The following is a 14,549-nucleotide window of genomic DNA, read 5'->3' on the forward strand; positions in this document are numbered from 1 at the left end:
GATGCTCTTTTTTTTCACAAGGAAGTTGTTTGTTGAAGGGTTAGATGGTATGCCATTTTTCCAGTAGGCTGCTGCAACATCCATTGGTCACTCTGAAGCCTTTCCCCTTTCCAAAACATCTCTTCAAAGGAACAGACAGAATTTAGGTCAGCCAGGAAGCCACAGAATGGAAATTCCTTGGTACCTTCAAACAGTGCCTGGGGCGCCTGTGCCTTGTTCTTCCCCAGTTCCTCAGCCGTGCACATCACCTCTGGCGCCTGCTTTTTGATAGATTCACATAAACCTCTCCTCAAATGCAAAATACTTCCAACAACAGGGTTTAAATGACCAGGGCACCCCAGTTGCCACGGCTTAGTAATGTCCGTTTGAATGTATATATGGCTGCCAGTGCGGACTTGTACACACAGGTGTGTGTGCAACCCCTAAATTTACCCTGAACATTGCAGATGCTCATAAAAGGCTCATGGATGTGACCCTGGCAAGTAATCAATATGCTCTTTGAAAAATGTTTTTTTCAGCTGTAGATGCTCCCAAAGGTAAAAATCTCTAGTGCTTGGATGCCACGTGGGACTCAGGCTGCATTCCTCATTCCTTTGACTCCCCAAACCACAAGTACTTAAAGTCATGTCCTAAAGCCCACAGAATTTCCTCCCTGTCCCCTCCTAATTCCTGGTCCCCAACAACTGAGTGTAAAATGATACTTAGCTTGGTTGTGGCCAGGGCTCTCCGTGGGTGTCTCACACTGCAGCTCTTCCGTCAGGCTTGAGTTGCTCTTTTCTTCACAGAACTGACTGCTTCCATATACCTCACCATGATGCTGCCCCAACACATGATCTCAAACATTTTAACGAACTGTAGTGCCCCCCCCCCCCAGTCTCCCGCTGACCAGGGATTAGCAGGGGTGGGTCAGTGGAGGGAGCCTGCCAACCCGTGTGACTTTTTGGCTGGGGCACCCACGCTCTCGTAAACAGTTCCTCCCCACCGCTTAGCTTGATCCCTTTCCTCTCTCTGGGGCTTCTTGACCTCTCGTCAGCATTTCAGTGAAACGTGCAGCTCAGCTCCGTCCTGCAGCTCGAGCAGCCGCCCGTGCCGCTGCTGCCCCCAGCCTGTCCCCAGGAGGCCCTGGGTGAAGGCACGTGGGTGATTACACTACCACACTGACGGACTAGAAAGTCTTAGTGGATGCGTTCTGAGGAGGTGGTGGTGGGGGGAATCCAGATGCCAGTTGGCAGAGGAATCCTTTCTAATCTCCTTTTAGCAGCAGCCGCCGGGGAGGTTTTGGTTTACAAGCTGGAGCCTGGTCTCTGGTCAGTGTTCCTCATGAGCCCTGTGCTGGCTCCGCTGCCCATCCAATTGGAAGGCTTCCTTGCTGTTAAGGGGGGAAAAGGGGATGGGAGGATGGGGAGCTGCAGAGGGTTGAGCTAGAACACTAGCTTCATAATCATACGTGGCACTTGGAGCACGTCAGAACCGTCCACAGATTAACCCCGGCAAGCCCCTGAGACTGGTCTGCTTCGCTAGCCCTTCTTCACTGCTGCTCCTCGGTGGCGGCAGAGGGACCAAGCCGGGTGTCTGAAGGGTGCCTGGAGAGGAGCCAATACGAGAACGGGGCCGATTCCCAAGGTATCCAGTCAGTAAGAATGACCCAGGTAACCTGATGGCTACAATAATCCTTGAAGTCAAACAGACTTCAGTTCATTTCTTTTTCTCTCCAGACCTCAGTTTCCCTAGCCATATTTGAGAATTAGATTCATTTTCTTAATGCTAAAATTGCTTTTCTAGGGCTGCTTAACTGTAATTCAACAAGAAGATAAACTGCCTATATGGGGTTAATAATAGATTGAATATACTCCTGAGGCCAGGCTTACCAACACGCTTCGGGACACTCAGGCTGCCGGAAGGACCAGAAGCAGAGGGTAGTTCGCTACATGCTCTGTTACTAGCTGGCAAATTGAGGAAGACAATAGCAAAGAAAAAGTGGGGTCTTCACTGCCAACACTGAATACAATTCCCAACAGTTCCTTGTTGTTCCCGGGAACAAACAAAAGCTAATGCAAACAATCGCAGCACACTTTCTCTCTCTTTAACAAACATACACGGTCAGAAAGAGCAAAATTAAAAAAAAAAAAAAAAAGAGAGAGGAAAGAAAAAAAAGGAAAGTTCTTCCCTTCCATAGGGGAGAGACAATGCATGGCCATCTGTATAGTCCCCATTTCTCTCTGGCACGCGCTGTTATGCATGCAAGAGACCTAGATCTGAACTTGAGCACCTTGTTTTTCAGGCTATAGTGCACGGCCCAGCCCTGGGGAGAACACTGCTTCAGTAACTTTGGGGATGCACATTGATACTTTAGTAAGGAGTACAATCTTTGCAGACTAAATGAGTCTTTGTCCCGTGTTCTTTGGTTTGGATGGCCTCTAGCTATCTTACTGCACTTGCAAAAAACCAGTAGCACATTCCCATTACTGGTGTGTGAATTGGGATATGCTGCTTTGTGCTTCATCTTTCCATAATCAACAGACATGCAAGAAACAAGATGAACCACATCCAAAAGCAACAAAAGATACAAAAGTCAAACACACCTCTCCAGTTCTCTGGCAACATCTTACTATGTTTTTCTCTGTCTTATGATGTCTCATGTCTCTTTCTGTTGCTGTTACCAAATTTCCATTCTCCCCGGTCACAGATCCTTTTCTACTATGAAGCTTTCCTTACCTAAGGTGACTAAGGTGTTCTCATCACGGCAGACATACAAGAGATCTCCAGGCTCAGATCACTCTGTAAACAGAATCACTAAGGCCATCCTATTGCAGAAAAGGACCCAGTGCCAAAAACAACTTACGAAGTAGATGTCTTCAAGATGGTCCAGGGTCCAATGAAGGGAAGATTCAGTACCGCAGGATAAGCAGCATGCAGCTCTAAGGCCAGTTCCATTATGCGTAAAAGGCTCCTTACTCACTAAAGCACTTCTAGTGTCACTTTAGTGGGTTCCTTACCCACTAGAAGTCTTTTCTTAGCAAGTGAAACACAAAATCCATAATGGGTTGGCTTTGCTTAATATGTCATTGGAAGGCAACAAAATCAATCAAGAAAATAGAGTTTTCAGTACATGTGTAGCCAACAGTGTGATATCCACACCCTTGCGGAACTACAGTGATCTGCAGCTGTGCAGAATAATAGCTGCTTGTATGGACTGCCCATAACCTACATTAATTATGGTTTAGAACAGCAGCAGTGATTTGGAGATACTTTCAAATGGAAAATATGCCTTCTAATTCTTTTAAAATAACATTTTTTTTACATACACTAGACTAGATTGGTCAAAAGCTGTATGAAATTAATGGCCAACATGCACATTATAATGTTAATAATAAGAGCACTTCAGCTTTTAGATTAGCTTTACAAATATTTTCTTTCATATCCATCCTATTTTCCAGGGAAGTCATCTAAGCTCTGGTTCATTTTTCATAGGGCTCCAGAAGTGTCAGAAAGAAGCAACTAAGCTCAGAGTCTTTTGTCCTTTCTTGATGAGAGGCTCCAGGTGCCCTGTACAAATGCTAGATCCTTTATCATGCAACAAGTCAACACAGAAGAGATGAGACAGTTTTACCCTGAGGGAGAACTAAGAACATAGAAATGAACCTAGATACAGCATCAAGGAGAGAGACACTAAATCAAAATTGCCATATAATGGTTGTCATTTTCTTACTTCCTAAAATGTCAGTACTAGTTTTGAAATGCCATTTATGCCCATAGTTTCAAGAAAAAAATATGATACTGTATTTTTGATGTTACAGCATGTTTCCAGGAAGACCAAATTCAAAGATTATGGACCTCGGTTACTCAGCTGCTTTTAGAAAATTCTTACCTAGGGCTAAGTCGCACAGGGAAGATGGTATAGATGGTCTGAAATCATTCAACCGAGCAGCTGGGCCTTTTCCAGGACTGGGCTATGATTTCATGGAAAATTTGGAAAATACACTTAGGAATATGGACCTTTATATCTTGTAGAAAATAGAGGCTCTTTATAGCTGTGGTTTGTGGCAAAAAAAAAATTCCCATGTATTGCTGGTTTCCCACATCCTGCAGACTTCTTGAACAGCGTTCAGGCAGAAGCTCTGTCCCCCGCAGTACATGCTGGCACTGTTGAGTTGCACTGAGGAATACCAATCTTTCAAGCAGTACCTTCTGAAGACAAAGATAAATTTCTCCCTCTTTCAGGAGGGATAGTGGTCTTTATGTAGGATAATACTCTTCATCTCATTCTACTTAGCTGGCCAGGCAAGGTGATACTTCATTGCTGTGCACAAAGTCTGATGCAAGAAAGAGCTACATGCGGAGGTTACGCACGCTGCAGAAAGTGAAGGTGAATTACTTCCTTTTCTGATTCGTCAGCCCACAGACACTTCTCACTAGCTATGCAGATATTCTTTAATTACATACCAAAATGAGCATGAGGTATTACACTAATGTATCAGGCTCAGTGTATGTACATCATTTGATGCAAAAAAACCCCCTGGGTCTCACCAAACCAGAGACATTCCTTCCTGACATTTCTCAAGAAGGATTTTTCTTTTCCCCACCTGGAGGTATCATCCCCTTGGGAAAGCAGACAAAGTAAAGATATGCTGTGCAGCCAGGGGCAAATTTTACAGGACTTGTGCAATGCATATAGTGTAATGACTAGGGAATGTCTTGGTAACCATGTTGTGGGCCTTACTTGAGACAAGAATCTGTGGTCCTTCAAAGCACTTAAACTACTTGCAGGTGGACTAGATGCTCTGGAGAACTCCACTGTTCCCAAAGATTTTTTAAGAAACTCCACTTGTGTGGGAAAGCAGTAGCAGACATTCTGACTCACAAGTGACTTCAGAAGAGGTCTGGCTCACAGCAAGCTGCCTTACGTGACACAATTTGACATCCTCCCCATCAAAGGACACTTGCTACAGAAATCTCTAACTATACTTTAGGATCTGAAGGTCTCATTTGGTACTACTATGCTGAGTGCTATGTTATGCTAATCTGAAGAGTTGGAAACAATTGAATAGAACAAACAACAGAGGAACAAAAACAATAAAGGAGATGGCAATAAAGTCTCAGGGAAGCATGGTTTTGTGGCACTTACAATGTCTTCACAACACATTTTAAGCTATCTTTTATTTTACCTGCCCTCAGCCAAGCCACTTTGGCTACACTCAGAAGACCTAAGAAAACTTGCAGATCCACAATTTGACAGGAAAAGCCACCAATCCAGCATCATTTTTCCCCTCAATCTGAGCAAAAGATCATTCTTTCTATAGTGGAATGAGGAAGTGGTGACAGTCAAACATTTGGATTTGGTAGTAAATGCATTTTCCAAAGATCTCTTCATGACTTTTGACACGGTAGTACTGAAGACATGTGGATTAGATCAATAACATCAACATACTTTTTCTGAGGAGATCTTACGACTTTTGAACATAACTACACTGTAAGCTGTCTCCTCTTTCCTTGAGGAAAGGCGAATATGCTTTACCATTGCTGTAAGTATAGCAAAATGAGAGTTTCTACAATACTCTTGCAGGAACACCAGATTAAACAAACGTTCTGGGTTGTCTTAGCATTCTGGGTGAGTCTGTAGCATAGCCTGGAAAGCCAGTAGGCAAAAGGCCAAATACAATGCTGAAATTCCTTTCAGAGATGACATGCCACCTGTCCCAAACAAATGATGAAAATTTTAGTAATAAAAGGCACATTTTGAACTGCCCCTGAATTCTTAGCAATTGCATGAACATTTTTTTTTTTTTTTGGTAAGGCCAATTCAATTATTTGTCAGATAAAGAAGCCACCTCTTTTCAAAGAATATGAAAATTTTCAAGCTCATTGTCTGCACTGTAGACATGGACTTTTAGAGAAGAGGCCCAGCTAAGTATACTTTTTCCCCTAGGGAACCACTATGATTCACTGAATACCACTGGCTAAAAAATCACACCAAGGTCTCCACAGTCATCCGTGATTCTTTCCTTTAAATTGGAAACAGCAGTGAAAAATCTCTTTCAGTGAGGGCCAGTAAAATCCTTTTTTGGTAAGGTAGCAGGCAGGGCAGACTCCTCAGGCAGGCTTGGTGCTTCGTCACCTTTAGTTCAGCGGAGTTTGTCGTCTATGTTAGAACGGCACAGGGGCTATTTCAAAAAACCAGAATCCACCCATTTTGGAGAAGATGAGCTTGCATTTCCTCACTACTCATCTCTAAGGCAGTAGGGAAACCTGATCACATTCTTTGGAAAGGGACAGCAGGGTTCTAAAGTGGGAAGAAAACGTTTACCAGATACTGCAGTTCTTTGAGACGTACTGCGGACGTGCACATTCGCTCTGCTCGAGACTTGTGAAGACAGAGACAGCAGGAAGTAAATATATGTAGGAACAGGATAACTTGAGAGCTTCTTTCACATTTAAGTGATTAACCATCTACACACATTCACACTGTGGATGACTTTCAAACAGTAACCCATTTCCCCCCAAATCACAGCTGTCTGGATATAGATCTTTGTGTTGTTTATGCTCATAAAAGCTTCATTATTCTGAATGCCTCTGCTACGTAAGTACCAGTCCAGTTGAAGATGCACACAAGCTGCACGTAACAACGTGTCAGAAGTCAGCAACAGAGACTTTTCTAGAGAGTCTAACAACACAGACTGTATGGATTTCTCATTTTGACAGTTGCAGTACAGCCTATTGGAACAGCCAAAGCAAAACTGCTTTCCGTGACATGGCATGTTCCACCAGAACTCAAACTCAGACAACAGGACCATCTAGCCCACTCTTGTATCTGTCAGGGGTCAACAGCACATGCCTGACAGTCTAAGAATAGGAAAATATATGATGATACTTCTCCAGAATAGTCATCTGGCAATCTGAGTCTTAGAAATGTCCTGTGTGGTTTTGGTTTTAATATTTAATATCTTTTATTAGATTTCTTTTTTCATGAATTTGTCTACTTGACTTTTGAAACCACAAATTTTTTGTATCCACAACATCTTGTGACAAGGAGTTCTCCAGGTCAATCACATATTGTGAAAGAAATCACCCCTTTTTCTTGCTTTGAATCTGCTATCTGCTCATTTCATTTGATGCTCCTCCTCCTTTTAGTGGACAAAACAGTGTACAATAACTCTTTTCAGCTTCTCCCTTCCACTCTTCCTCATCTACCTCTTTCCAAATTTTATAGTTTCCACATGAAGAAAATTACGGATGTTGATCTTTCTGCTTTTGAAATAACCGATCTTAAGGACTATCTGACAGACCAGATTCTACAGAGATAAAGTAAGATCACCCTGATGCTTAGCATAGGCAAGGATGTCTCAGCCCCAGAAATGTAACGTTATAGAAAGAAGACAAGGAGGTCAGTCCCAGGTTTAAGTAAAACTCAGGAGCTGCTTTTGGGAGAAACTCAGGATAGATCTGTAGGAATAACGTGTCCAGAAAGAAAGTGTTTTGGATATAGCAAATAACCTGTCAAAGGTTCAGGCACTGGGCTCAGAACACTCATGAGCAGCTCATGAGGAAAAAGACCTTGACAGTTTGATCAACCTTAACAAAAGTAAGTCAGAGACCAGTTTGCTTTATTTTCCAGCAAATAGCCCAAGATGACTGGAACTGCTGTCTTAATAAAAGGGACAGGCTTGAAAGAATCCAGTCTGCTCTGTAAGCTCATTTGCAAGCTGATAATCCTGATCACAGATAAGGAAGAGAAATGGTCCAGTACTGCCAGCCATTCAGGACCATGCAGGAGGAGTCTATCCTTATTTTGGTATGAGGGAGAGGCACAGCACTGAGATTCCTACTAACACAGGTCTTAATACCAAAACTTCCTGTTACGCTGTGAACACTATAGATTAGACCACGAGCCAGCAATGTGCCCCTGTGGCCAAGAAGGCCAATGGTCTCCTGGGGTGCGTTAGGAAGGCTGTTGCCAGCAGGTCAACGGAGGCGATCCTGCCCCTCTACTCAGCCCTGGTGAGGCCTCATCTCGAGTACTGCGTCCAGTTCTGGGCTCCCCAGTACAAGAGAGACATGGAGCTACTGGAGAGAGTCTAGTGTAGGGCTACAAAGATGATCAGAGGGCTGGAGCACCTGCCCTGTGAGGAACGGCTGCGAGAGCTGGGCCTCTTCAGCCTGGGGAAGAGAAGACTGAGGGGGGAGCCTGTCAATGTGTACAAGTACCTGAAGGAAGGGTGTCAAGGGAACGGGGACAAACTCTTTTCAGTTGTCCTGTGTGACAGGATAAGAGGCAATGGGCAGAAATTGAAGCACAAGAAGTTCCGCCTGACCGTGAGGGGGAATTTCTTCTCTGAGAGAGTGACGGAGCCCTGGAACAGGTTGCCCCGAGAGGTTGTGCAGTCTCCTTCTCTGGAGATCTTCAAGGCCCGCCTGGATGCAACCCTGTCTAATATGCTCTAGGTGACCCTGCTGAGCAGGGAGGTTGGACTAGATGATCTCCAGAGGTCCCTTCCAACCTTACTGATTCTATGATTCTAGAGATATATACAGCAGCCTTCCAGACCTCAGAATGATGTCATATCCAATAGGCCATGCTTGTCCAAGAGAACAACTAGTCTTGAGGACAGAAATTTCATTATATCCCACTGGCATCCAAGACTAAGTAGTCTGTATGGTGTCACAGCAAGATCTCCCATTGATAGTCCACTGGGGAGAAGCACTCACACCAGCCATGAAGCTGTTTTAAAGTCCAAGGAGATGAACCACATAAAAGCAAAACTTGATGCGCCAAGTCAACTGTTTCCAGAGGGAAAGCAATCTCATACCCCTCCCTTAACTTGTATGTTGTGGTATGCTCATCAGCTGAGCATAATACCTTGGAATATGATACAAAACACTTGTATTCCTTACCTTAACATCCAGGACTCTGGTGTGCCTCTTACTCTTTTCAAGACTAAAAACCCTGATTCTCTGTCCCCTTAAACAGACTCTGTAACTTACAGGTGATGCAAACATCATGGAGCAGGACAGAAGAAGAGAACCCCTTGGTTATATTATCCAGTCTTAACACTGAAGTAGATGCTGAAAGACTGCAGGGGGGTTGTACCGGTAATTTCTTCTGATACAGTAAACAAAGGCACTTTTGACGAAACTCATTGATGAATACAGGGAAGTAAATGTCATAAAAACAATGAGAAACAAACTAATCCCCACTTGACAAGCAGGTATAAAATTGTATTACCCCGATATGCAACTATTTTAAGTCGAAAATGGTTTACTATTCTCCTTTCACCGCTGGTACTGTGGAAAGCCTTCTCTCTGAAACATGAGGGAAACGGTTCTATACTCCCTACTGAATCTCTTTACAGAAGCAAACTCTCTGAGACACATCACTGAGAAGGGACAGATATGAGAGTAGCAGAGCTGCAAAGAGACAAAATATGTATGTCATCTTCAGTTCAAAGTACATCCAGGAGGTACAAAGACACAGATGGACTCCAGGCTAAGTGAAGGGAGAAAGAAAAAACAGGAGATCAAGCTTGTAAGATTTGTTCCTGATTCTCTATTGCAGGTGCTCCCAAGATAATGGCAGTTGTGCTGAGAGGTGGGATCAGCAGATACTCAAGGCAACGGAATACCTGCCATTTACTTTGATGGTCTGGCTGCCCTAACATATTCAGGGCTGAAAAGAGCTCAAGATTGGGGTATTTGGCTTGAGGTAAAGGACAGTCTTAAAATCTTTGGGTTTTTTTTTTATTGGAAGCAAAAGAAATATTTTCCAGAACTAGAGAATGCAAGACTTTGCTGTTCTTGAAGCTGAAAAATACATTTCTTCAAAAGGAGGGTCTTAAACTGCAGTGTATACTTCTCTGAATGTTTCCAAACCTTAGAGGCAAGATGTCTGATACACTGCTACTTAGTCATCAAAGTTACAAATGTAGTGTTAGCTATATCTAACGCACAATCAAAGAAATTGAGAAAACATGCTGGATGTAACTGAGTAAAACACATTATCCCAGAATCAGTGGGTGGGAGACTGGCAAAGATAACAAAACAATTAATCTGTGTTCATACTAAGCCAGCAGTAGTTGGTAATTTGCCAAAGATGCAAAGAACACTGTTACTGCAAACAATCCTCTGAAGACCATCACCTTTCTTGAGCTAACTGTGCACTTAAATCCCTATCTTCCAAACCTCTATACAGTTTTCAGAGGTGGCTGTGACAACCTGAGTGAAAAAGCTAGAGAGCAAAAGTAGGGATGAGAGTTCTACAAGGAAGTACTTAATATCAAGGTAAGGCTGCATCAAGTGACAGTACAGGCCATATCCATAGCACAAATCTCAGAAGAATTAAGAGGCAGTGCCAAAGGGGTCAGAAGACATGAGACCTACCTGTCAGCGCTGAAGAAGATGACAAAGATGTTTTTTACGGACCATCTAATAGGTCTTCCCATGACAAAGAAAAGTCACTGCTATATGGAAGAAGCTGGTTCTATAGCTCCTTGATCCTGCACATGAAGCTCAGCAGAGTAAGGAGATCTTGGATCATCTGGGAGGAAGTAAGGAGGAGACTGATTACTTACTGAAGGTAAATCTTGTAAGGAAATAGCCCCTAAAATAGTTGTGGAATAAGAAGTTGGATGCTATAGACAATACCAAAGGTGGCAGAGTAGGCTATGGGAAAACATACCTGAGATCTTAATGGCCATAGCTGCTAAGGACCTGAATTTTGAAGAAGAATTTTAAAGTAATTAAAGAATTTTGAAGTAAGAACTTCTGCAGCTGAACTTTCACTAATGATGAGTCAATAACTTAATGGACCAGTAGAAATAGTAGAAGCATCTATCTCAGAGATCAATAGGTGAAATTTGATAATTATAAAAGACACAGGATTTGAAAATAAATTCACAAGCTGTCCTCCTACAAAAATCTTGGTCACTGATGATGAGGCACAGGCAGCAACCAAATGCTGTGGTGATTCTTGAAGGGAACAGCTGAAAATGTAAAGAAAGTGAACAAGATCATGACTGTCTAGGAACTGAAAGAGAAGCTGTTAAAATGTGAGAATGGAAACAGCTACATCAGAGAACTGGTTTTTGAACAATTGAAGTATTTGATTTCTGTCACATGTGTGAGTGGAACAGAAATAGCAACATGCACATTCTGTCCTATGAATTCATGCCTGGAGCATGAGGGAGAGTGAAGCTAATGGGGTATGAACATGATTTTTTCATCTTCTCACAATTTATCTGGTCTTGAATGACAGGAAGCATGCACACTCAAAGTGTGAACATGAACACAAACAATCATTGCAAGAGAAAACACTTTTCCCATCTGACATTGTTTCTTCTCATCAGCCATTGGGTTGATCATTATCTATTTGTCAACACATGAAAATCATCTCTTAGCACTGATTACATGGGGTAGAAATGACAGGAGAGCTGCAGAATAGGGAAACGGATCAAATAGACTGAATACAACCTCTGAGGGCTCTGATATAAACAATAGGAGTTTTTGTGCTCTTGAAAACACGATCTCTTATAATCATACTACTTGCTGTTCAACAAAGGAGAAGTTGGAAAATACTGTGAAAATCATGATTTTTTTTCCCCTTAACATGGCACCAAAAATGAGCCAAAGCTGAAGCTGCTTCCTGTACATTTTAAGGATGGGCGGATCTCTCCAAAACAATTTCCAGCTGCTGATGTTGTCTAACACAACAAATTAAGTTTCATAGCATTAGGCAAATTTTAACTGGAGTGCTTCTCCAAGCCACTATTACAACTGATAGGAGCCACCTGGGCTTTAGGGTTCAAGCCTGGGTCTGAAAACATCAGCCAATTTGAAAAAGTTCATAAAGCATAAACAAACAGAAATCAAAATACAAAAATAAGCCACACACAATATAAGCATCCAATTGTGAAACATAATGACAGATTTAACATCCTGTCCAATATAAAAGCAAATATTTTGGGGGTGTGAATTAATAACTGAAATTATAACCAAAACAAACAAATGAAATGACTTTATTCAAACCAAGCACTTCCACGGTTCTGTGCCAAAATTCAAGATGGCAACCAACAAGAATGTTTCTAGTCATACAGTCTAATATTTTTCTCTGCTGTTGGTTGCCACGTAATGAGAGCAGAGAATCTTTGCTGTTACAAGACTAATACAGACTGAAATGGCTGAGCAGATGAGGAGATTTATGTTCAAACTTGGACCTTGGGAAGAATAATACAGACAGCTTGAGGATCTCTGTCTTACAAAAAGATGTTACGGGCACTGTTCAGGAAGAGATGGAAAGAAGGAATCCCAAGGCTCAGCAGCAGAAGCTCTCAGAGGCAACCATTCACCTCAACTTGCAGCTCTATCACCTGCTTTCACAGATGTTCAGGTACTCTTCTCTTTTCACATCAGGTCCTCCTCATTACCTGGTTGTTTTGGGGAATATGGTGGTATGAGCAGTCACTGCTGCTTTCTCCTTTGCTCCACACTTGGAAGCAATGCCCTGGGTTCCTCACCTGGTGTTCAGTGTTAGTCCTTCACTGTGAGTAGAGGCTGGAAAAAAACACAAAGCAAAGCTTTTGAGTAATCACAAGGGAGCATACTGTGCAAAACACTGCTGCACTGGCCTGCATATCTCAGAACTAGCCACCAGCAGAAATCTGGTCTCCCTTTCACAGAACATCTCTCTATAGTAAGAAATGAGAGCACAGATCAGTATGACAGAGCTAATTTCATGAGCTACTGCCTGAAAAAGTAATCTTGGTATTCTTCTCAAGCCTAGAATACCACTTTCACTGTTTCCCAAACTCACTCATCATTCACATGCTCCTCTGGTAGCTCTGCATCTCTTTATCTTGTTTCAGTAGGCTTTTGTCTCTTTCCTTCTATGTCCATTACTCATTTGCTTACATAGGAACCCTTACCCCCTGACTCCACAAGATGCTGAGGACATCAGTACAGAAGAAATGAGGGTGTGAAAAGGATAAGGTATGTCAAAAGGTTGATCTTTGAAAGGCATGAACTGTGAATACAAAAAAGCTTTTTCCTCCCAGTATTAAACAGAGAGATTTTAATTCTACATATCACAGCATTTTCCTACTTAGGCACATTACAGAAAAAAGTTAATGTCGTCTTCACTTCTTTTACTGAGCAGTCCTTAGACATTCCTTTAAAAAGAAAAATCCAAAACACTTAGAAACGAACAAGTTTATTTTGGATAGTTTGCATTTTACGGCTAATCTACTAGGTAAAGCTTGTCCTGTATATTTAGCACATCAGCTTGCTCTTGCATGTGAGCGACAGTTGTTGAGAGCTCTGTTTATTAAAAATATTGCTAGGTTTTAAAAAATATGCTCTCCTTGAAAGCCCAGAGTAGAGCCAAACATCACAGAGCACAAAGGATCTGGAAAGATGTTTAGAAAGCAGGATTGCCAGCTGTGTCACTGCACAGAAAGCTTGGAACATGAATTAGGAACCAAACTGTCAACTATGTGCATTAAGATAGGATACCAGTCCAGAAACCTATCCCTTGGCAATCTGCTGATATTAAGGAAACAAAGGCACATGAGAAAGGCAGCCAACTTCAACCTCATCTTCCTGTTTTGAAGAGACTTTTGAGCCTTTCTTTTCCTACAGAAATGCACAGAACAGTTTGCCTTTTCTCACAGACTGAACTGAAATCACTTTGATGAGTTCCTCTTGTGTGGTTACTTGCAGACTCAACCAGAGAGGGTCATTCCTATGTCTGTATGTAAATATGTGGATTCTTACCATGAGTGCAGCTTGAGGCCATTGCTGCAATTCAACCTATTTCATAAATATTAATATATACAATTATGTGAAGTTTTATCATTTCAAAGCTAGAGGTGAATTGTCCATCTCTCCTTTCAAGAATCTCTGGTTGACTAAAGGGGACATAAAACCTAAGATTGTTTCTGATACCAGGCAACAAGTGTTTATTCTCTCTGGCAAAGACAGTCATAGCAGTGAATAATCACATACAACAGAATGAATCTCCTTTAATTTCTGCCTGCCAGGAGGTGTTAAAACATAAAATATCTGCTCGTATGTCTTTCCATATATTTACATACTATCATGTCATCCAAAACTGCACCTCAAAAAAATTAATATTTCTGTCCTTAGAACACGGGGAGGGGGAATAATTTTATTCTGATTCTGGTATGATTCTGAGTCAGAGCAATATCACAGGAACTGTGTAAAGAAATGTATGGGATATCAGCACAATAAAATTCAGTGCCATGTAGACTTTCCCAGCATAGATTTACACAGTTTAGGCTGGACACCAGCACCTAATCTACCCTGCTTCCAAATAGCAGGAATGAGACAGAGCAGAGCACCAGGCTGACTGACAGTACTGGGTCAGGGACCTGTGCTAATACTTTTTAGAGCCAGTATGGGCTGTTTCATCATACCCAGTGAATCTGTGGCTGAACTGAAAAACATGTTCAAATCTACTGAATCCAGTGTTAAAATCACAAATCTCCTTTCTCCATGAAAAGCTCTGATAATCTTAGATACTCAGATTTCTTATCCTAAATGAA

General features: G+C 42.2%; 1 protein-coding gene across 2 annotated transcripts in view; it reads right to left on the reverse strand.

The window, feature by feature from the left end:
* Positions 1-11,989: 11,989 nt before the first annotated feature.
* The window catches only part of TTLL5 (tubulin tyrosine ligase like 5), a 130,541-nt gene continuing 127,981 nt past the window's right edge, over positions 11,990-14,549 (reverse strand). Inside the window, exons 33-34 of one of the 2 annotated variants that reach the window (XM_062577514.1) lie at positions 12,504-12,540; positions 11,990-12,413 (exon numbers count right to left, since the gene is read on the reverse strand). In XM_062577514.1, the coding sequence (XP_062433498.1) occupies positions 12,410-12,413; positions 12,504-12,540 (41 nt within the window). In that variant the 3' untranslated portion in view covers positions 11,990-12,409. Of the gene's footprint in view, positions 12,541-14,549 lie in introns of both variants that reach the window. The other variant, XM_062577517.1, reaches the window with a different exon arrangement.

Source organism: Rhea pennata, chromosome 5 (assembly GCF_028389875.1).
Source record: "Rhea pennata isolate bPtePen1 chromosome 5, bPtePen1.pri, whole genome shotgun sequence".
NCBI classification, from domain to species: Eukaryota; Metazoa; Chordata; class Aves; order Rheiformes; family Rheidae; genus Rhea; species Rhea pennata.